A 22,093-nucleotide genomic window follows, 5' to 3' on the forward strand; every position below is an offset into this window, starting at 1 on the left:
TGTGTCTGTGAGGAAAGCGTTTATCTCTCCGAGGCCCAACCATGTCCCTCCCCAGGAGCCTCAGTGGGGAGTGGGCACAGGGCACAGCCCCCAATCCAGGGGCTGTCCCTCTGGTGGGCTCAGAGCTGCCCAGACTCTAGTCCACCAAGCTGGCGGCACCCCACACCCCACCCCTCCTTCCCACTCTGAGTCCTGCAGCCCCAGCGGGGGGGTCACTGTAGCCTCTCCCTTCCTAGGCCGACCCTGGGGATCAAGTGGGGACAAAAGTGACCACGTGGGGTCTGCTCGTCCCAAGCCAGAGACACCTCCTGGGCCCAGCCAAATTTCCTCCTGGGAAGTGAGGGTCTGAGGGCTTGGCAACAGGTGGACCCAGCCCAGCCACCAGATGGCAGAGCCATGAGATGACAGAGCCACCAGGTGGCGCCCGGCAGGGTGTCTGGGCCTGCAGGACGCACCCACCGGCATCCCCCATGTCCACACGCTGCCGTTCTGGGGCAGCGGTGGGCAGAGGTGCAGGAAGCGGTGCAGTCAGCTGGAGCAGCTGGTCGGTCCTGGCCGAGGGACAGGCCGGGCCGCAGGGGCCCCTGCCCTCAGGGCTTGCAGCGCCGGCTCTGGCTCTCAGCGCCTGAGGATGTGGCTGGGGCAGCACGCTTGTTGCGGTGGTGGGGGAAAGTGGGCATGAGCTCCGGCTCGCAGGCTGCAGGGAGGGGGCTGCTCAGCGCCGGGTGGGAAGGGCCCCCCACGCCTCCCTCTGCTCCCCTCCTGGCCCTGCACACGGTTCCTGCGGCACGAGCAGCCCGTGCCTGCTCGGGCCCCACTGCCCACCTGCCCAACAGCGGCCCCGGCCCGGACAGGGACCCCCAGCCAAGCGCCGGCCAGGGGGTGGGGGAGACTCACGCAGGGGCTTCTCCTTGAAGTAGGAGCTCTCCAGGCAGTCGCCGGCCGTCGCCCTGGAGAGAAGGCCTTGCCGTTCATGGGGCCTGGCCCATCTCCCTCACACCTGCCCCGCACGGCAGACAGCTGGGTGGCAGGTAGGGACCGGGGGCCCAGAAACCGACAGGAGCCTCAGAAAGGGCTTCATGACCTGGGCGGGCAGAGGCCCAGGCCTCACAGGCATGTCTGGGAGGGGCCCTCTCAGTCACGGCACCCCTGCCCGCCCGCAGGCCGGGTCAGCACCTTTTCTTGGGGTCGTACATGAAGAGAAGGTTCAGCAGGCGCAGGCCGGCCTCCGAGAGCCACGGGAACTTGTGCTTCAGGTTGTTGTAGGGCTGCTTCCTCAGACTGTACTGGCTCACCAGTGGCAGCTGGGAGAAGCCCTGTGTGGGGGAGGGGGAGTGGCAGCTGCAGGCTGGCGGCCGGCAGGGGGCAGGAGAGGGGAGGGCAGGGCCGGCACTCACCGGCCAGATGTTCTCACTGGGTGTCCCCAGCAGCTGTACGATCAGGTCCACCTGGTGGATCTCGGAAGCGCCGGGCAGAAGGGGCTTATGGGCCAGCAGCTCGGCCAGGATGCAGCCCACGGCCCTGCAGGGGAGCACGGGGCCTCGCCTCAGCTCCTCCGGCCCCGCAGAGCACCACTCCACCGGGCCCCGGCCCCCGGGCGCTGGGGTCAGAGGACGGGGGCAGAGCTGGGAGGAGGCCACGATGGGAAGGCAGGTGACCACTGGGTTCTCCCCCCGGGCCACGTGAGCTGGCACCAGCAGGCCTCTCTGAGTGGCCACAAGGGTGGGTCCTCAGTGATGGGGGCCGTGAACGCCGAAGCCGTCTTACACTGCCTCTCGGGACCCCAGGCGCAGGCCCACCTTCCTGGGAGTTGGGAGGCTGGCGAGACCCCAGCCCCACTCCTGCCCCGCCAGCTCCCACAAGACCACCCCGCCCTGCCCAAGGCCCCGGGTGCATCCACCCCTCACCACATGTCGATGCTGGTGGTCTGCGTGGTGGTCCCCAGCAGCAGTTCAGGGGCTCGGTACCTGCGAACAGGAGCCCCCACCTTGGGTCTGGCAGTTCCTCTCCTCTGGCCTGGCCTCCACGAGGCACCGTGGCTCTGCACCAGCCTACCCACCAGCCACCACCGGCCCTGAGAGCCAGAGTCAGCCTGGACGATGGAGCATGAAGCCCAGCTCGGCTGTCCCTTCCACTAAACCCGACAAACACAGCACACGAGGCAGCAGCTGCTGTCACTGGATGGCTCCCGCGTGCAGCAGTGTCCTGTGCTGGCCCGTTCTACACAGGTCGGGGCTGAGTGGCACACGGCAGAAAGCATCCTGCCCTAAAGCACAACCCCGTTCTTCAAAATGTCGAGTGAGAAATAATTACAGAGGACATGCACTGTTCTGTCCTCCCGTCGGTGGAGACACCGCCCCTTCCGAGCAGCTCAGAGCAGCACCCCGTCTGGACGGGGCAGGTCCTTCCCGGTGGCAGCCCTGCTCGGCCTCAGGAGCCATCCACACCCAGCCTCTGAGTGTGTGCACCCCACAGCCTAAAATCCTCCCAGGTCCTTGAGCAGCTTCAGCGTGACCCCCCACTTCCCATGGTCCCCAGGGACTCACCAGAGGGTGACCACCTTGGGGGTCATTGGCTTCAGCGGGATGCCATAGGCCCGGGCCAGGCCGAAATCCGCTGGACAGACGGGAGGGAGAGTGTCACCCAGTGAAGACTGTCCACTGACGTTTGCAACCAGCTTGTAGCGTGCAGGGTGCTTATCGGGACCGGCCTGCCGCCCCGTCGAGGTGGCGCTCATGGAGGCCCCCACCAAAGAGCCAGCACCTGCACCCACCTGTCTTCACGCAGCCCTTATCCGTCATGAGCAAGTTGGAGACCTTCAGATCCCTGTGACAAAAAGAGAACACCAGTGCTTCCCGGGAAACTGCGTGGGGAAAGAGGCTGTCACCGTCGCAGTGACGCTTAGAACATTTCCCCATACATCTCCTCCTGTCCGTCGCAGTGATACTTAGAACATTTCCCCATACGTCTCCTCCTGTCCGTCGCAGTGATGCTTAGAACATTTCCCCATACGTCTCCTCCTGTTTGCACTTTTTTTTTTTTTTTCCGGTACGCGGGCCTCTCACTGTTGTGGCCTCTCCCGTTGCGGAGCACAGGCTCCGGACGCGCAGGCTCAGCGGCCATGGCTCAGGGGCCCAGCCGCTCCACTGCATGTGGGATCTTCCCGGACCGGGGCACGAACCCGTGTCCCCTGCATCGGCAGGCGGACTCTCAACCACTGCACCACCAAGGAAGCCCCTGTTTGCACTTTTTAATTTTTTTTATGTGGACCATTTTTTTTTTTTTTTTGCGGTACGCGGGCCTCTCACTGCTGTGGCCTCTCCGGTTGCAGAGCACAGACTCCGGACGCGCAGGCTCAGCGGCCATGGCTCACAGGCCCAGCCGCTCCGCGGCACGTGGGATCCTCCCGGACCGGGGCACGAACCCGCGTCCCCTGCATTGGCAGGCGGACTCCCAACCACTGCGCCACCAGGGAAGCCCTATGTGGACCATTTTTAAAGTCTTCACTGAATTTGTTACAATATTGCTTCTGGGTTTTTTTAGGTTTTTTTTTTGCGGTACGCGGGCCTTTCACTGCTGTGGCCTCTCCCATTGCGGAGCACAGGCTCCGGACGCACAGGCTCAGCGGCCATGGCTCATGGGCCCAGCCGCTCCGCGGCATGTGGGATCTTCCCGCACCGGGGCACGAACCCACGTCCCCTGCATCGGCAGGCGGACCCCCAACCACTGCACCACCAGGGAAGCCCTACTGCTTCTTTTTTATGCTTCGGATTTTCTGGCCGTGAGGCATGTGGGATCTTAGCTCCCCGACCAGCGATCGAACCCGCACCCCCTGCATTGGAAGGCAAAGTCTAAACCACTGGACCGCCATGAAGTCCCTGCACTTCTTAAAAATAAGGAGGGCAGGCAGTGCAAGGCGATTTGGCAGCTGGGAACACCAGAGAGAGCTCTCAGTAACTTTCTGAGAAACTGGCAGAGGCGGCCTTGAGCCCAGGTCTGACTTCCAGGGCTGTGTCTGATCCCCACCCAGGCCATGCGAGCCACCGAGGGCACACGGAACTGCTGCCTGCAAGGTCCTGCCCAGGCCTGCAAGACCCTCCCCTCTGCCCCTCCAGTCTCTGCCCTTCCTGGCCTGCCTTCCAGTAAGGCTCTCTCCAAGGCAGCACTTCTCAGAGCCTGACTCGCTCACACCATCGGCCCCCCAGAGGAGAAAACAGGTATTATCTGCTCTTGGACCATCCGCCAGGAGCAGTCACAGAACCTCTACTGCATCGAGGCTGTGCCTGCTCCTCTCCTGGATACTGGGCAACGTCAACTGGCACTGGGTCAGTACTGGCAGTCACACTTCCCCCATGTCACAAACCAGCACTCCTCTGGAAAAATGTTTCCTGAGGCCCCGCCCCCTTCCAGGCCCGTGGACCCCGCCCACCTGTGGATGATGAAGTTCCGGTGCAAGTACTGGAGGCCCCGGAGCACCTGCAGCACGATGCACTTGACCTGTAGAGGGCCAGGATGCCGGGTCAGGGCAGCCTGCGTCTGCCACAGTGCGCCGAGCAAGGACGTGGGAAGCCCGCCACCAGAGCCCGCAGCCTCAAACCTGCGCCTCAGAGAAGGGTGTCGGCATGTTCTCCAGAAGGCTGGCCAGGTCCTGCTCACAGTAACCCATCACCAGGAAGATGCTGAAAAGAAGAGGGGGAAACGCAGGCCACCTCCCACCTCCTCCCAAGTGGGCCAAGGGACCCTCCTGGGGCAGCAGGAAGGGCAAGAGGGAGGGGCGGGCAGGACCCAATGCGGGGGCAGCAAGCGGCCCACTCACCTCTCCAGGTGGTTCCCCACAACCACCTCCTTCAGCTCCACGATGTTCGGATGGCGGAGGCGAAGGAGAAGCGTGATCTCTCGAAGGCTGCTGATGGGGACCCCTGCAACCCAGCGCGGCCTCAGCGAGCCCACCCCTGCAGTCAGGACCCCCTGACAGCCTCTGGGACCGCCCCCTGCAGACAGGGACCCCTGACAGCCTCTGGGACCGCCCCCTGCAGACAGGGACCCCTGACAGCCTCTGTGACCCCCCCTCCGCAGACAGGGACCCCTGACAGCCTCTGTGACGCCCAGTCCTGCAGACAGGGACCCCTGACAGCCTCTGTGACCCCCCCCCCCGCAGACAGGGACCCCTGACAGCCTCTGTGACGCTCCCCTGCACACAGGGACCCCTGACAGCCAGCTACTCAGTGAGCCCCCAACCCCTGTCTACATCCCCTCTCAGGGACCCCCATGCCCGCCGCTGTCAGGGCTCTGCCTGCTACTTCAGGGAGAAGCAAGGCCATCCTAACCAGCACCTTTAACTCTTCCCTCCTTCATCAAATGCAAGCAGCACTCTGTACTGACCCCTGTGCATGGCAGGTGGCCCCCAGTGCGCCCAGCACAGCCCTGCCTGCACTGGCAGCCACGGGGCTGTCGGCAGGGCGGCGTGGAGCACACAGGTGCTGCCGGCTCAGTCTTGGGTGGGAAAGCCCTGTGGAGGGGTGATGCTGAGCTGAGACAGAAGATGAGGCAGTCACCCAAGGGGAGGGTGAAGGGGATGAACCGCACAGGGCTTAGGGGGGCTGAGGCCTAGACTGTGTGGCAGGGGCCAGGCTGCAGCCCCCAGAGATCAGCCTCCTTTGACCATCATGCAGACACCCTTGGGAAAGCAGGCGCGACTCGGGGGCGGGCCTCAGGCAACTCACACCTTCCTCCCCCTCCCACGTGAGCTCAGAGTGGTCCGGCGGCCCCTCCGTGCTCACCATCCTTCTCCTTGTCCATCCGCACTTTCTTCAGGGCAACAATCTCATCCGTTTGGGTATCCCGGGCCCTGTCTGCAATGGAAACTCCTCCAGGATAGGCTCCAAGCCCGACCCCACCGTGTGGCCTCCTGCCCCACAGGGGCTCCCTTCTTTTCCCCCTTGACTGCTGGGTACCCGGTGGCAGCCCGTCCACACTCCTCGCAAGCAGCACCCGACCCTGCGAGATGTGCTCCCTGGGGAGTCCTCTGGCTTGAGCTGGTACAGGGCCCCTGGTTGTGAGAAGCTCCCTGTAGGTTTTCCTTCTTAGAGCTGGTATGCAGATCACTGCTTTGTGCTCTGCGGTTACTATGTTCTAACAGCAAATAAGGTAGCTTATCTTGAAAAAGGAACTCTTATTTTGTCAAAGCTGCCTCCCCAAAGCACTGTGCTAAATTGTGCATCTTCCAAACCCGCAGCAGTTTGACGCACACCAATGTCCCAGCTACTGTGGATGCAGCTCTGGCTATAACAGCTACCTCTACTCACGGGTACACATTAGCAACCTGATGCTTGTGTTTATTCAGGAGTGGTGTGAAATCTATGGCAATTACACCAGGGATTAGAGGTCACCTGTCCCCTCCTTCCAGCCCCGCCACAGCTACTGCTGGGACAGTCCCTGGGCACCCAGGCCTCCCACCGTGGCCACTCACACACAATGCCGTAGGTGCCTTCCCCAATGCGGTTCAGCTTCTCAAACTCCTTCACGCTCCGGCACCGTCCCAGCTGAAAGAGAGAGGTGCTGGCGGTGAGGGGATCCGGCAGCTAATGGCACCAGAGATGGATATGGACACGCAATTGGTACCAAAAAGCCAGCTCGTGTCCTGCTCACCAAACAGAAAGGTCACCACACACCTGGGTTTGCAGGTGAGAAAATGGGGTGATGATGCTGGCCTCTTTGAATGTGATATCAAAGACGGTCTAACCACTCCCTTTCAATTCCATGGTCCAGATGTGTGCTGCCCAAAAGGAGGAACCGCCAGCCACATTTGGTTAAAATTAACTAAAATGAAAGTAAAAGTCCATTTCTTCAGCTGCATAAGCCATGTGAAGCGCTCGATGGCCCCACGCAGCTGTGGTGACCATCCTGGACGATTCAGAAAACAGAACATTTCCACCATCACAGAAAGTCCCCTGAACAGCACCGCTCTAAATTATGCTCTGGGGTTTTCTCCGGCAGTCCACTGGATAGAACTGCACACTCTCAGTGCCGAGGGCCTGGATTCAATCCCTGACTGGGGGAACTGAAATCCCACAAGCTGCAGGAAGAGGCCATAAAGAAAGAAAGAAAGAAACAAGCAAGCTCTGGACGTGGAAAAAGCTTGAAGAACTTCTCAAAGCATCTACCAAGCACAGTGGAAACACTTCTGCGGCAAAAACTGTCTCAGTCATCCACACGTTACTTCTTCCTTTGGGTTATGAAACTGCCCAGGGGCACATAGCCACCCAGCTGGTGGCCACAGTTCCCAGCCTCCCTTGCAGCTGGGTGTGACCATGTGACTAAATCCTGGCCAATGGGATGCGGGCAGAAGGGACAAGTGTAACTTTTTGATCAAAGGAGGCTGCTTGCTGCTCACGCCTTCCTGCCCCTTGAGGCAGGCTGGGATTTGGGTGGGGCACAGGTGAAGCAAAGAGACAACCTGAGTGCCTGGCCCACCTGTGAGGCGTTAGGGGAGCCAGAAATAAAGTCCTGTACTACGCCACTGTATTTTGGGGTCTCCATATTCTAGCAGAGAGCCTGTACCCTAATACACCGTCAGTTGTAGCAGAATCAATGAGCACCTCCCCTTGGGTCGGAGAAGCACGTGCGGCAAGGTTCAAGTTCTAAGAGCCCTTCTTTGGACTCCCTGCCTCTATGTATCTTGCCCGCCATCCTGGGGAACGGAGTCAGAGTCACCTGGCCTGTACTGAAGCCCTTCCACGGTTTCAGCTCAACCTAGTTGTCCTCTCTCTCCCGTGACCCCCTGGTGCTTCGTGTGCGCTCTGTGCTTCGCGGGACTTTGCTCCTGCTGCTGCCCAGGTCTGGCAAGAACCCTCCTCGTCTCTGCGTGTCCAAAACGCACTCACACTTACCCGCCCAGCAGAAATGCTACCGCTTTGCAAAACTGCTTCCTGGCCCCCAGCTGAAAGCATTCTTTCTCTGAAAAATCCCGACACTTTCGTCTCACAGCACCTACTATTGTGCACTGTCCTCGTCCGGGTATGTCTTAACTCCCCACTGAGAGCAGCTGCTGCGTGTCTCGGTGATGAACGACGGCGGCGGACGGCTCAAGGGGGGGGGGGGGGTCCTGCGCTCACTCAGCCAGTATATTAGGATCCTTACTGGGCACTGAGGCGGCCTCTCAGAGCACCAGCAAGTGTTTAAAACAATCCGCCGCCAGGGTTCACACCTGCCCCTGCACGAGCCGTCTACCTTGGAGAAACCACCCAACGCCCCTAAATTCACCCTCCTCACCTCTACAAAGGGTCCCCGAAAAGACTAAGTGACAGTTACACACGCAGAAGCCCCACACGGAGCAAGGCACGAACGAAGCTGCCGGGTCACAGGTGGGGCCCCGCGCACGGTGCACCCACAGCCCGGTGGGAGACACGCCTCCAACTCTTCCCATGGCTACTGTCTCCAGACACAAGGCGCCCGTCCCCGGCACAAAGCTAAGAAACGCCCGCGCTGCAGCGCGCTCTGGCCTAGGCGGCCGGAGGCCAGAGAGCCGGCCCTTCCCTCGCGCGGGCGTCACACGCCCCGGGGTCTGCGGACCGGCCGGGACCGGAGTCCCGGGCGGCCGCCGCCAGCTTCCGCGCCTGTCGCGAGGAGCTCTGGGACTGTCGTTCCCGCTCTCGCCGGAAACCTGGCGCTTTAGCGCGACACTGAGGGCCCCAGTGCGTTTCGGCTCCGCCCTGCCGCCGGCGAGGACACATCTACCCCGAGCAGCCCGTCGTCGCACCCTGTGCTCTGGAGGCACCGTGAAGAAGCCTTCCTTACGGATACACTTCAGACGGATCTGTTCCGGCTCCGGCTCCGGCTCCCCCATGCCGAGCTCAGCCCCACCCCACCCACCCCCACTTCCCATGTGCGCAGGCGCAGACGGGTATTCCTCGGAGCAAGCGCATGGCCTACTTCCGGGGCGTCCCCTCCTCAGCAACGGTTACCAAGGAAACCTCCCGAAGACCCGACCCCACCCACGAGGACCTCAACTCCTACGATGCACTCGAACTACCAAGCTTCTAGCTTTACTTTAGTTTTTTGTTTGTTTGTTTGTTTGTTTTGCGGTACGCGGGCCTCTCACTGTTGTGGCCTCTCCCGTTGCGGAGCACAGGCTCCGGACGCGCAGGCTCAGCGGCCATGGCTCACGGGCCCAGCCGCTCCGCGGCATGTGGGATCTTCCCGGACCGGGGCACGAACCCGCGTCCCCCGCATCGGCAGGTGGACTCTCAACCACTGCGCCACCAGGGAGGCCCTAGTTTAGTTTTAAGTGCGGGCACGTGACCGCGCTGGGGCGCTGAGTAACGGCCGCCGGAGGAGGAGGCCGAAGTCCGGGGGGCTGCAGTGGCCTGGGGGGTGGCTGCGGGGGCCGTGGCGGCCGCGGGGCCGCGGGAGCTGTGCTGTAGAGCTCTCCCTTGGATACTGGAGGGCTGACCTGGAGCCAGGGAGGGAGGAGGCTCGGGCAGGGCCAGTGGGGACCGAGAGCACAGGGCGCGTCCGAGAGCTGTGTAAAGAACTGACAGGACGCGGCGACGGAGGGACTGTGGGACCAAAGGGTCACCTAACACATCCGTGTTGAGCACCCAGTACGTGCTCGGCCCTGTCAGGCTCTGCCCTGGCGGACCTTACATTCTAACTGGAGGCGGTAAACAAGGTAAGTAAAGCAGACGGCGTGCTAAGGAGAAAAACGAGGCAGGGCAGTGAGTGGCCCGTGTAGGAGGAGGGGTGCAGCTTCTCCTGTCACGGGGACTATACTGTAAATGCTAAAATGATGCGAATGTAAGTTCAGGGCGTTTGATAATTATGAAATTAAATAATCATGAGTCAAAAGTATTTAAACTAATTACCACATTCAGTTCATTCTGGTGGTTTTTGAATTCTGATAAGCTAAGCTCACGGCTAATAATGAGATTAGAATGAATGCCATGGTAAGTATAGTTTGGGGATTATTTGTTTGAGATGCTCAGGGCAGGGGTAGGAGAAGGTCAGTTTCTAGGTCATATAATAGAAATGCAACAGCTACTAGAAACTTTATAGAGAAGGCGAGGCATGCTGACCCAATGGGTTCAAATTCACCTTTGTATGGGCTTGATTTTTCTGTATAAATATTTAGTCATGGCAGTCAGGATACATAAATAAACATACTAAATAAATACAAATAAGGATGTTGATAATATGTTAGTAAACAATGTCAAGATGAGATTTCTTTTTTCTTGGGTTATACCAAAACTTATGGATTGAAAGTCACTTGTACTGTTTACTACTAAAGAATATGACCCTCATCAATAGACAGACCATGTGTACGGCCTGCTGATCGTTCCAGGAACGAAGGAAGCTGACATACACTGTCATCAGACTAAACGTTTGCGCTCGGACGGGCAGGGCACTCTCTCCAGCCACCTCGGAGGAGAATGGACTCTGACCCAAGGGCTGCCGGTGAGGATGGACAGCTGAGGCTGGGGGTCCCCTGAACAGCCCCTCCCCACCAGGAGCCCTCAAACACAGCCAGAAAGAGGGGAAGTTGTCAGTTCAACTCACCTTCTCCCAGGGCGCTCTGACAAAGCCACTTCCAGAGTTCTAAGTGCCATGGCTGCCACCACTCCTGCATCCACATTCTTCTTCTGGATCCTGTAATACCTTGCATCCCTAATACTCAAGCTAGGAGCCCTTGGACCCTCCAAGGTGACTGTGCACTTCCCTGTTCTGGGACCTAACCACCTTAAGGTTTCATCCTCAGAGTCCGACCTTCTGTTCAAGGGTGGAGGACACCTCCTCCACTGTAACTGCTGAGTGCTTACACCACGCTCCTTCAGAAGCGAACAGGAAGGGTTCTAATGCGCATCCAGAGTCAGCAAGAGATGCTGCCTGCTACCAGTTCATCACTCTGCACAGCCAGACAGCTCCGACAGGGTCATCTCTTCACCGATGACCCCAGAGTCACTCTTGCCCTCTGCCAAGCTGCCTGCGGCTTTGGAGAAGCTGGGGAGAGCCTTGTTTACTGAAGGGGCACCTGCAGCCCTTTGCCATCACCTCTGAGACTCAGAGCACAGGGAGTGACTGCAGCTACTGGGGTGCCTGTTTATTCTTCGGTCTGTGAATTATAGGCGTCTACCGTACTGGGGTTCCTGTGTCGGTAGAAGGGGCCCGGTTCAGCCCTTTCCCGAATGGTCCTCTGCTCCTCCATTCCTGTGGAACCGTAGCTGATCAGAGTCTCTTTTGAGGCTGTGGTGATGACAATCCGGGGGATGGCAAATTTCTTCTCTTCTGAATTTACATCAGGTTTCTCTAGAGGGAAGGAAACATCCGGGTATTTCATAAGTCTGTGGAAAAACTCTTCTGTAAAACAGACAATGTCTGTGTTAGGGCCAGAGCAAAGGAATTAGGTTCGTGGCTCAGGAAAAGAAATGGGTGAGGTTGAAAGCAGTCAAAACCGTGAGTGAACATTCCAAAGCTTACACCAACCGGCAACGCAGCCACGCAGTGGTGACCCTAGAGGCCTCCTTCCAGGAGGGGAACGGACAGACACCCGCACCATCCCCGTGGAAAGCCTGAGCTGCCGGGCAGCCAGGGTGACAGACGCAGGAGCGAGACCTGGGGAAGGCAGGGTCTGCCCCAGAGGTGAAGGTTCAGACACACAGTGTGCAAAGGATTCTCTGCACAGAGCTTTATCAGGCAGGGCACTCTAGAAACGGACGCCACAGCGTTTTCTCAAACTTGTCAGGATTACCAGGAACACACGGGACGTGTGAAACGTTACAAAGTACAAAAGCAGAAGCCCCTTCACTGCCTCCACCGCCTCACTTCCCGGCCTGCTCCCTCCGTTCAGGCCTGTGTGTGCCCGTGTGCACACACGTGTACTGCACAGAATTAGAACACTGAACACCCCAGGAACTCAGCTATACGGGGGATGAGCAGGTGCCCGTCCCGTGCTAGGCGTTGCTCTGAGCCCTAGAATAACCACCGCACGTTTCTGAGGTAGGTCCTCTTAAGACCTACGTTTTACAGACGGAGGAACTGAGGCACAGAGGGTTGGTTCAGTCACATGCCCAGGGCTGGTGGGAGAGGTAGACGCCGGGTCCCAGGCAGTCGGGTCCAGAGCCACCTCGACCTTCAGCGCTGCAAGCATGGCTTCAGTCGTTCTAACCCGCTGCCGATGGCCCACGGCCTGCACTGAGCACTGACAGTATCCTTTCTTTTCATTTTTATCATTAAGCCAAATGTGCATTTCATCGTATTTTGGATTTAATTTATTTTTTTTAATTTATTTATTTAATTTATTTTTTGCCGTGTTGGGTCTTTGTTGCTGCACGCGGGCTTTCTCTAGTTGTGGTGAGCAGGGGCTACTCTTCGTTGCGGTGCATGGGCTTCCCATTGCGGTGGCTTCTCTTGTTGCGGAGCACGGGCTCTAGGCGTGCAGGCTTCAGTAGTTGTGGCACAGGGGCTCAGTAGTGGTGGCACACGGGCTGTAGAACACAGGCTCAGTAGTTGTGGCTCATGGGCTTAGTTGCTCCGTGGCACGTGGGATCTTCCCAGACCAGGATTTGAACCTGTGTCCCCTGCGTTGGCAGGCGGATTCTTAACCGCTGTGCCACCAGGGAAGTCCCTTTTGAATTTAACTTAAATTGAGATCATTTTTTCATGTTGATTTACACAAGCATTTTTATATGTTAAGACTACTTAAAAGGTTATGAATATTTAATTTAAAAATAATACATGTTGGTTAAATGGGGGAAAGTGATGGGGGTGGGATGGACTGGGAGACTGGGATTGACATATATACACTAATATGCATAAAATAGATAACTAAAGAACCTGCTGTATAAAAAATAAAGTTAAAAAAATAATTTAAAAATAAAAATAATACATGTTGGTTAGAGACTGCACATGGAATGACGCTTCTCCTTGCGGACACTTCATACGCACACGCATATGTGCAGCTGGGATCACGCTGTGCAAGGCTGAGTGTTGCAGTGACCACGCAGTAGGCTGAGCCCCACATCCACACAGGTGCGGCCCCTCCTCCACGGCAGCCTGCAGTTCACTGTCGGAGGCCCTTCATGTGCGTAACCAGCTCCCTTTGATGGACATAATTTAGGTCATTTCCAATTTTCTTCTTTGGACAATGCTGCAATGAACATTCCTGCATTTATGTATTTATACACTTGTGGAGCTTTATCTGTCAGGTAAGTTACTAGGAAAATTTTGGCAAATATTGTCAAACTGTTTTCCATAACGATTATATCAATTTTGGGACTTGCCTGGTGGTCCAGTGGCTAAGACTCCACGCTCCCGATGCAGGGGGCCCAGGTTCAATCCCTGGTCAGGGAACTAGATCCCACATGCTGCAACTAAGAGTCCACATGCTGCAACTAAGTGTTCACATGCTACAACAAAGATCCCATGTGCCTCAACTAAGACCCCGTGCAGGACTTCCCTGGTGGCGCAGTGGTTAAGAATCCGCCTGCCAGTGCAGGGGACACGGGTTCGAGTCCTGGTCTGGGAAGATCCCACATGCCGCGGAGCAACTAAGCCCGTGAGCCACAACTACTGAGCCTGTGCTCTAGAGCCTGTGTGCCGCAACTACTGAGCCCCTGTGCCACAACTACTGAGCCTGCGTGCAGCAACGAGGACCCAACACAGCGAAAAATAAATAAACAAGATAAATACATTTATTTTAAAAAAGACCCTGTGCAGCCAAAAGATTATATAAATTTATCTTTCCTCTAGGAGGCTATCAGCAGAACTTCCCTCCACACTCTCCTGCTTCTCACTTTTCTAAACCTTTTCCCAGGTTACACTGACAGCGGAAGTGCTGACTCCGCCCCCGCTGGTCACCGGTCACCGCCAGCTTCCCTGAGCCTTGGGCACCCTCGCCACGGGGAGGCTGCGCATCTCATCTCGTTGTCACTCGTTCATGGGCCCGTGGCGCGTATCCTCCTGTGAGTGCATGTCATTCTGCATTTTCTACATTGACTGTTTTTTTTCTCTTTGGTGAGCTTTTTTATATTTGGGAAATTCACCCTTAGTGACTTATACTACAAGTAGCCCCTGGCTTTTAGCTTCCTTTGTTGCTTTCTGCAACAGATTCATCCATCATTCCTTAATGGCGTTTAGAGTTTGTCAGACTGGAAAAGGCATCCCCTGCTCCAAACTTATAAAAACATTTACTCATTTCCATTTCATACTTTCATAGTTTTACTTTCCATGTTTAACTGTTTGTTTTCTCAGTTGTCGACTGAGTTGCCCCAGCACTCGGGGAACATCCGTCTTTCCCCCATGTCTGCAACATGGCACTCCTCTGGGACCCCATGCACGCATGCTGTGCTACGTGTTCACCACTGTGAGACACCCTTCCATGTCAGAGGACTCGATCCCTCTGCTTTTCCAGATGCTTCCTGCCATTCTTACATTTTTATCCTCTTAGGTGACCTTTGGGATAATTTGGTCTGGCTCCCAAATCGACCTGTGCTCTTTTGTTTGGGGTCATACTGATTTGTTAGAATCAGGGAGAATTAACAACTTTATGTTACTGAGACTTTCTAATCCAAAACAAGACTCCTTTTATCTTCCTCAGAGGTTTAAAGCTTCTTCATTTAGAAACATGAATCTTTGGGGACTTCCCTGGTGGTCCAGCGGTAAAGAATCTGCCTTCTGGGCTTCCCTGGTGGCGCAGTGGTTGGGGGTCTGCCTGCCAGTGCAAGGGACACGGGTTCGATCCCTGGTCTGGGAAGATCCTACATAACGTTGAGCAACTAAGCCCATGCACCACAACTACTGAGCCTGTGCTCTAGAGCCCGTAAGCCACAACTACTGAGCCTGCGTGCTGCAACTACTGAAGCCCGCACGCCTAGAGCCGGTGCTCCGCAACAAGAGAAGCCACCGCAATGAGAAGCCCGCGCACCGCAACGAAGAGTAGCCCCCTCTCGCTGCAACTAGAGGAAGCCCACACGCAGCAACAAAGACCCGACACAGCCAAATATAAATAAATAAAATAAATAAATTTATTTAAAAAAAGAAACATGAATCTTTTGGGACTTCCCTGGTGGTCCAGTGGTAAAGAATCCGCCTTCTGGGCTTCCCTGGTGGCGCAGTGGTTGGGGGTCTGCCTGCCAGTGCAGGGGACACGGGTTCGAGCCCTGGTCCGGGAAGATCCCACATGCTGCAGAGCGGCTGAGCCCGTGCGCCACAACTACTGAGCCCACGAGCCACAACTACTGAAGCCAGCGCCACTAGAGCCCGTGCTCCACAACATGAGAAGCCACCGCAGTGAGAGGCCTGCGCACCTCGGCGAAGAGTAGCCCCCGCTCGCCGCAACGGGAGATGGCCCGTGCGCAGCAACGAAGACCCAACACAGCCAAAATTAAATAAATAAATTTTTTAAAAATTAAAAAAAAAAAGAATCCGCCTTCCAATGCAGGGGACGCGGGTTCGATCCCTGGTCGGGGAACTAAGATCCCACATGCCACGGGGCAACTAAGCCCACGTGCTGCAAACTACAGAGCCCATGCACCCTGGAACCCGTGCACCACAACTAGAGAGGAGCCCGCGTGCCACCGCGAAGATCCCGCGTGTCGCAACTAAGACCTGACACAGCCAAAAATAAAAACAAAAATTAAATAAATAAATATAAAAAGTAAAAATAAAATAAGAAACATGAATCCTTTTAGGGTTCTTAATACACAGGACGTGTTCTATTTTTCAATTACTGCCTAATAAGTTACCTTATTTTAGTGGCCAACTTAAAACAGCGCACACATCACCTCTGGCTCCACGTGTCTGGAGTCTAAGCTACAATCCAGCTGTCGGCCCGGCCGTGCCCTCATCTGGACCTGGGGACCTTCCACGGCCACTCAGGTTGTAGGCAGAGTTCCTTTCTTTGTGTGCCAAGGACGAAGCCCCTTTCCTTGCTGGCTGGCGGCTCTCACATCATGGGAGCCGACTTCTTCACAGCCACGTCTCTGACACTTTCACCTTTTTCAAAGGCTTCTCTGATGAGGTCAGGCATGCTCAGGAGAAGCTCCAATTTGATTAAGTCAAAACCAACAGGTTACTACCCTGATCCCAGGAGCCCAGCCCGTTCCTACTCACAGGCTCTGCCCACATGTAAGGGAGCGGCTCCTACAGCCTTGTTCAGAGGGCAGTGATGGGGCTCTGGAATGCTGCCTTCCATGCCACCACACTGCCTTCAGGAAGGAGTCTGACTTCCACCAACAGTGTGTCCAGGCTCTCCGTCTATCATGTGTTATTCTCTGGCCTCTCGTTTTTGTTGCAAATACTTTTTGAGCTTACCATTTGTTTTACATTTGTTTATAGAGGGCTTAGGGAGATGTTTTACATTTTAATGTAGGCAAATCCTTCAACATTGCTCTGTAATATCTTTGCTTTGAGGAATCAGAATAAAATTTACGTCTTATTTTTTGCAGCCACCTTTTTTTTCCAGCAAGGAAATTTTTTTTTTAGATGACCACACACTGTCATCTGGAAGATGGTTCTAGCCGTTCTTTCCCTCTACCCTTTGAGTCACCTGTATCAGCTGATAGTAAGTCTACCTTTTTAAAAAATTTAAGTACAGTTGATGTACATGTAATCACTTTTTATATCCACTCTTAAACCATCTGGAATTTATCAGAGCATATAGCAGGAGGTTACAATCCAGCTTACGTTTTCTCTTAAAACGTTACGCCGTTTCTCTAGCACAATTTATTATATAATCCTTCCTTTTCCCACTTACTTTTGGTGCCAGGTGTATTGTACTCTGATTATATATAAACATACATAATGTTCATACACACACACTCTTGTCCATGTTTTCTGTTTCAATGACCTGCTATTCTTATATGGGAATCATGTTATTTTAATTATTATAATTTCTGACGTATTTTTATTTATTTATTTATTTATTTTTAAAGAATCATCTTTTTTAAAAAATTTATTTTTGGCTGCATTGGGTCTTCTTTGCTGCACACAGACTTTGTCTAGTTGCGGGGAGTGGGGTCTAGTCTTCGTTGCACTATGTGGGCTTCTCATTGCAGTGGCTTCTCTTGTTGTGGAGCACAGGCTCTAGGAGTGTGGGCTTCAGTAGTTGTGGCACACGGGCTCAGTAGTTGTGGCTCGCAGGCTCAGTAGTTGTGGCTCGCGGGCTCTAGAGTGCAGGCTCAGTAGTTGTGGCTCACGGGTTTAGTTGCTCTGCGGCGTGTGGGATCCTCCCAGACCGGGGCACGAACCCATGTCCCCCGCATTGGCAGGCGGATTCTTAACCATGGTGCCACCAGGGAAGTCCCTGATGTATTTTAAAACATTTTACTTTAATATTATAAATTCAGAGAAAGTTGCAAAAGTAGTCCAGAGAGATCCCCGTACCTCCGTCCATTCTCCCTCAGTGGTAGCACCATAAGTAACTGCAGTAGAATAAGGCTCCGTGTGGCACAGTGTGTGTTCTGTGCCATGTGATCACACGTCACCACCACCACGATCCAGACACAGGACTGCTCCAGCATCACAACGATCACGTTCATGCTATAGTTTAAAGTCACACCCCCGGCCCCCGCCATCCCTAACCCTGGCAGTCCCTAGTCTGTTCTTATCTGTATCATTTTGTCATTTGGAGAATGTTACATGAATAAAATCGTACAGCATGTGACCTTTTGAAATTGGCTTTCTTCAGCATATTTTTTGACAGTTAAAAATGCAGTACTTCGGGCTTCCCTGGTGGCGCAGTTGTTGAGAGTCCACCTGCTGATGCAGGGGACGTGGGTTTGTGCCCCGGTCCGAGAAGATCCCACATGCCATGGAGCAGCTGGGCCCGTGAGCCATGGCCGCTGAGCCTGCGCGTCCGGAGCCTGTGCTCCGCAACAGGAGAGGCCACAACGGTGAGAAGCCTGTGTACCGCAAAAAAAAAAAAAAAAAAATGCAGTACTTCTTCAGAAAGAGAAAAACAAATATCGTATACTAACGCAGGTATGTGGAACCTAGAAAAATGGTACAGATGAACCGGTTTGCAGGGCAGAAGTTGAGACACAGATGTAGAGAACAAATGTATGGACACCAAGGGGGGAAAGCTGCGGGGGGGTGGGGATGGTGGTGTGCTGAAACGGGCGATTGGGACTGACATGTATACACTGATGTGTATAAAACTGATGACTAATAAGAACCTGCTGTATAAAAAACCAAACACACAAACAAACAAGAAATGCAGTACTTCTATCAGATGAGGATACTTCTTAGCATAACCACAACAGCACTGTCACATCTCAGGATATTATCGTCAACTCTTTGTTATCACCTAATACCCAATTGGATTTTCTCCAGAATGACTCAGCCCAGACACACACACGGCTTTCTGCTCATAGGTCTCCCAAGGCTCCTTCTAACAGTCCTCTCTGCTGTGACTGAAAGGCTGTATCCCCCGAATTCATATGTTGAAGGCCTAGTCCCCAGTGTGCTGGTATTTAGAAGTGGGGCCTTTGGGAATTAATCAGGTTTAGATGAGGCCATGGCCACGTGAGGACACAGCAATCGGGCAGCTGTCTGCGGGCCAGGGAGGGGTTCTCACAGGAGCACAGCCAGACTGAGGGCCTCCCCAGCCTCCAGAATGAGGAGAAACAAAGTCTGTTGTTTAAGCCCCCCAGCCCATGGTATTTGTTTGTTCTTTTTTTCTTTCTTTTGTTTTTTTTGCGGTACGCGGGCCTCTCACTGTTGTGGCCTCTCCCATTGCGGAGCACAGGCTCCGGACGCGCAGGCTCAGTGGCCATGGCTCACGGGCCCAGCCGCTCCGCGGCATGTGGGATCCTCCCGGACCAGGGCACGAACCCGTGTCCCCTGCATCGGCAGGTGGACTCTCAACCACTGCGCCACCAGGGAAGCCCAAGACACCACCTTTTTTACAAGTCATTTATTTGTAGAAAAATCAGAGTTCTTTTTTCAGAAGAATCTGCAGCGTTTTGGAATTGGCTGACTGCCAGCTCGTGGTGTTCGGTCTGTATAATGTATGTTTGTGGATTCTGTAATGCGAAATTTGAAGCACAGACAGAAGCAGTGGGAATAGTACAATACAACTCATCGCCCAACTGCCAAAGTCCTCATAAACCCCAGGCAAAGCTGACCTCACTCCAGCTCTTCCCCTGTGTGCTGGTTACTACGGCTGAGTAGTGGCTCACCCCAGACCTCAGCAGCTTGAAACCACCATTTTCTTACCGTTTTATGGCTCAGGAATTCAGGAAAGGTTCTACTGCAGTTGTCACCTGTGGTTTCCCAGGGGCTGCAGTCAGATGCTGTCTGAAGGCTCAGCTGGGCTGGACACGTGGATGTCCACTCGCAGGGCTGCTCCGTGCTGTGCAGTGGCTCGGCTAGGGAGACTCCAAGCCTGGGGCTGGAGTCACGACAAGCTCGTCACAAGCCCGGCACCTGGGCTGGACGGGCTGCGAGATCAGGACCGCGGGCTGCGGCTCCCCTGTGACCTGCCCAGCAGCCGAGCACTTCCCAGCACAGTGGCTCCCAGCACAGCCAGCGTCCCCGTGAGCCCGGCCAGGCCGCCCAGCCCACAAGTCACTTCCACCACTCCACTGGTTACAGGAGAGTGTCAGGCCTTCAGAGATTTGGAGATGGGACGTAGACCCCCAGGTCACACCACAGGACCCGTGGGCTGAGAGGGGCTGTAGCACCTGCAGAGACAGGTGCACCCCTTCCCGTGGCAGCAAATCCCCACCCAGCACGTCCATTTGCCCTTAAAATACTTCGGGTGCGGCTCTAAGAGACAAGGACTCATGCGTATTCCATGTTGTCCACGGCATAACTCACACTAGACAAAACGCAGGGTCCTTACTGTTCAGCGGGAGAGTTTTCCACAACTGTACGCACCCGTGTCATCACGCAAACGAGATGCAGAACTTTCCTCCACCCCACAAAGCTCCCACGGGCCCTGTTCCAGTCAGCTAGCCTGCCCCGGCCCCAGCCCAGCAATCATTTTCTGATTTCTGCCCAACAGTGGTAAAACCTACTTTTTAAATTGTAAAACACACAGAATTTTTGACTTGTTGACCTTTCTATTTCTCTGAGGCTTTTATGGCATTAGGATGACTTAAAGAAACGTGACTTCCGAAAGTTGTCACTTTCCCAAATCTAATAGGGGAATTCCTCAGCTTTAAAACCAGAATGTGGAAGAGAAGATGCTCCTGCCCTACTTGAGGTGTTGCTCCTGGCAGACCAGGTCCTGTCCTCACTCCCGACTCCCAGTGCCTCTCGCTGCAAGGCCAGCAAGACCAGCTGCTGGTCTCATTCGACAGTCTTCTCTGAGTTTACTCCACCTCGCTGCAGCATTCAACACTGCCAGCTAGTTCTCCTTTCTTAACAGCTTTCTTCAGTACAATTTAAATACCACAAAATTTACCTGTTTAAAGCATGCAATTAAATGGAATTCAGTAAACTTTCAAAGTTGGGCAACCATTGATTCAGTTTTGAGACTACTTCCATCACCCTCAAAAGGGCCCTTGTGCCCTCTTGTGACCGATCCCTGTGCCCACCCTTAGCCCAGGCTTCCCTCCATATGGATTTGCCTTTGCAGGACTTTTCATATAAATGGAATAGGAATCTATATCTGGCTTCTTTCACTCGCATCATGCTTTCGGGCGTCGTACACAGGGTGGCACATTCCTTGTGACTGCAGTCTCCACTCGCTTTCTTGAAACTCCATCCTCACTCCACCCCCGAAGTGAGAGTATGACACACACTGTTGGTGGAGTCCCCTGCCCACACCTTCCCTTGCTGGCAGAGGTCCAGCCCATCCTGGAGACACCGGGCACACAAGGCTTCTGGGGGAAGATTCTCCTTGCTGACACGAAGCAAGAAGTAACGCCTCTCACAAACTAGACGCAGTCCCACGTGTGTGACACCAAGAGCCGTCCAGCCCTCTGCGGACCGTGGACACAGAGGATGGCAGAGTGTAGACACACAGCCTGTGATGCTGCCACGCCGAGGGCCCTACCTCTGACCTCGCCTCTGTTTGGGGGGTACCGAGCCCCTCAGCACAAAGCTGTGTCTGGATGGCTTTTCTGTGACTGACAGCCAAAAGCCTCCCGACAGACTAGTAGCAGTTTTCCAAACATCCCCCCAGGACTCTGGCCCTTCCTGCACTCTTCAGCCCTCAAGTAAGGGCTCTTAAGTTGGGATTTGAAGTCCAGGCCTTGCCCCCAAGGCAAACGCCCTCATCTCAAACGTTTCCTGCCCTTGGTGACCCTCAGGGGGCTCGGTCTGAAGCTGTCTGTGCCCAGCTCCTCTCCCCTGCCAGGCGGGCATCCATCCTGCCCTTCCTTGTCTGACCCACCGGCCATGCGTCCTCACAGTCAACGAAGCCCACGGCCATGGCTCCCTGCTTTGCCCTCACACCCTATCACTCGGCAATTCCCGCCGCCGCAGCCTCACTGGTTCCTACCCAGTTACAGCAATGGGCCTGTGAGAGGCCTCTGTGCTGGAGACACAAACCCCATCGTTCCTCCCTTGGTTTAATTACCTAACAATTCCGTTTCCACGACCGACATGATAAAACTGATGAAAGACTTCACATTCTGCTGCTTCTGTGGCTTCAACCCCGACCCACACCCAAAGGCTGTTACGGTGAGTAACTCTGCCCAGCTGTTTCACCAACATCCTATCCCCTCCGTGATCTCTGTGGCCAGGCAGAGGGCTCCCACGGGACCGTGCTCCGCAGGGGAGCAGCTTCCCAGGCTCTGTCCCAGTCTGTGGAATGCCGAAGGAACGACACTGGGGCCAAAGGCGTCCAGCCCTCGGGAGGACAGCAGGCCTGCTTGGGATCTGCGCACTGCTTAGCCCTCTTGACTGTGTGTTCCGCATCTACCACGTGGGAACTCACCTAAACCTTGACTAAACTTATTACATCTTCCAACTAGAACTCTGATATTAAAGGTCCTAAAACCCCCTCCACCGTTAGGGCACGCCCCCTGCTACTAGCATCCCACCACAGGCTCCTGTGCGCCCCATCCCCAAACGCACCTCAGGTTCTGTACCCTCCTGGGTGTGTCCTACCTTCCGCTTCAGATGAAGGCCACTGCCGCTTGGCTGCCCC

The 22,093-nt window shown here is 55.2% G+C and overlaps 1 protein-coding gene across 10 annotated transcripts; it reads right to left on the minus strand.

Annotated features, from left to right (window-relative positions):
- Positions 1 to 2: 2 nt before the first annotated feature.
- CDK10 (cyclin dependent kinase 10) lies at positions 3 to 11,010 on the minus strand. Of its 10 annotated transcripts, none has more exons than XM_033844712.2 (13): positions 8,759 to 8,871; positions 6,470 to 6,542; positions 5,781 to 5,852; positions 4,817 to 4,919; positions 4,598 to 4,679; positions 4,430 to 4,497; positions 2,774 to 2,826; positions 2,547 to 2,616; positions 1,908 to 1,967; positions 1,398 to 1,521; positions 1,177 to 1,316; positions 898 to 950; positions 3 to 697 (listed from the first exon to the last, which is right to left on the minus strand). In XM_033844712.2, the coding sequence occupies exons 1-13, from the start codon at positions 8,843 to 8,845 to the stop codon at positions 591 to 593; spliced, it is 1,092 nt and encodes a 363-aa protein (XP_033700603.2). In that variant the 5' UTR covers positions 8,846 to 8,871; the 3' UTR covers positions 3 to 590. The 10 variants fall into 10 exon arrangements, 9 of the variants coding, with proteins under 9 accessions (XP_033700603.2, XP_033700604.1, XP_073651744.1 ...); XR_012327901.1 differs by having other exon boundaries at positions 602 to 697; positions 898 to 1,084; XM_033844713.2 differs by lacking the exon at positions 3 to 697 and adding an exon at positions 6,672 to 6,819 and having other exon boundaries at positions 704 to 950; positions 8,759 to 8,869.
- Positions 11,011 to 22,093: the final 11,083 nt, after the last annotated feature.

Source organism: Tursiops truncatus, chromosome 19 (genome assembly GCF_011762595.2).
Source record: "Tursiops truncatus isolate mTurTru1 chromosome 19, mTurTru1.mat.Y, whole genome shotgun sequence".
NCBI lineage: Eukaryota > Metazoa > Chordata > Mammalia > Artiodactyla > Delphinidae > Tursiops > Tursiops truncatus.

What these genes read in the sequence shown, in the direction of transcription:
- CDK10 (XM_033844710.2), bottom strand. Translation starts at nt 8,845, where the DNA reads ATGGGGGAGCCGGAGCCGGAGCCGGAACAGATCCGTCTGAAGTGTATC. An exon ending in AGGCACCTACGGCATTGTGT is followed by an intron (nt 5,853 to 6,469) that starts GTGAGTGGCCAC and finishes TTTCCATTGCAG; the next exon opens with ACAGGGCCCGGGATACCCAA. An exon ending in TAAGGGCTGCGTGAAGACAG is followed by an intron (nt 2,617 to 2,773) that starts GTGGGTGCAGGT and finishes CCGTCTGTCCAG; the next exon opens with CGGATTTCGGCCTGGCCCGG.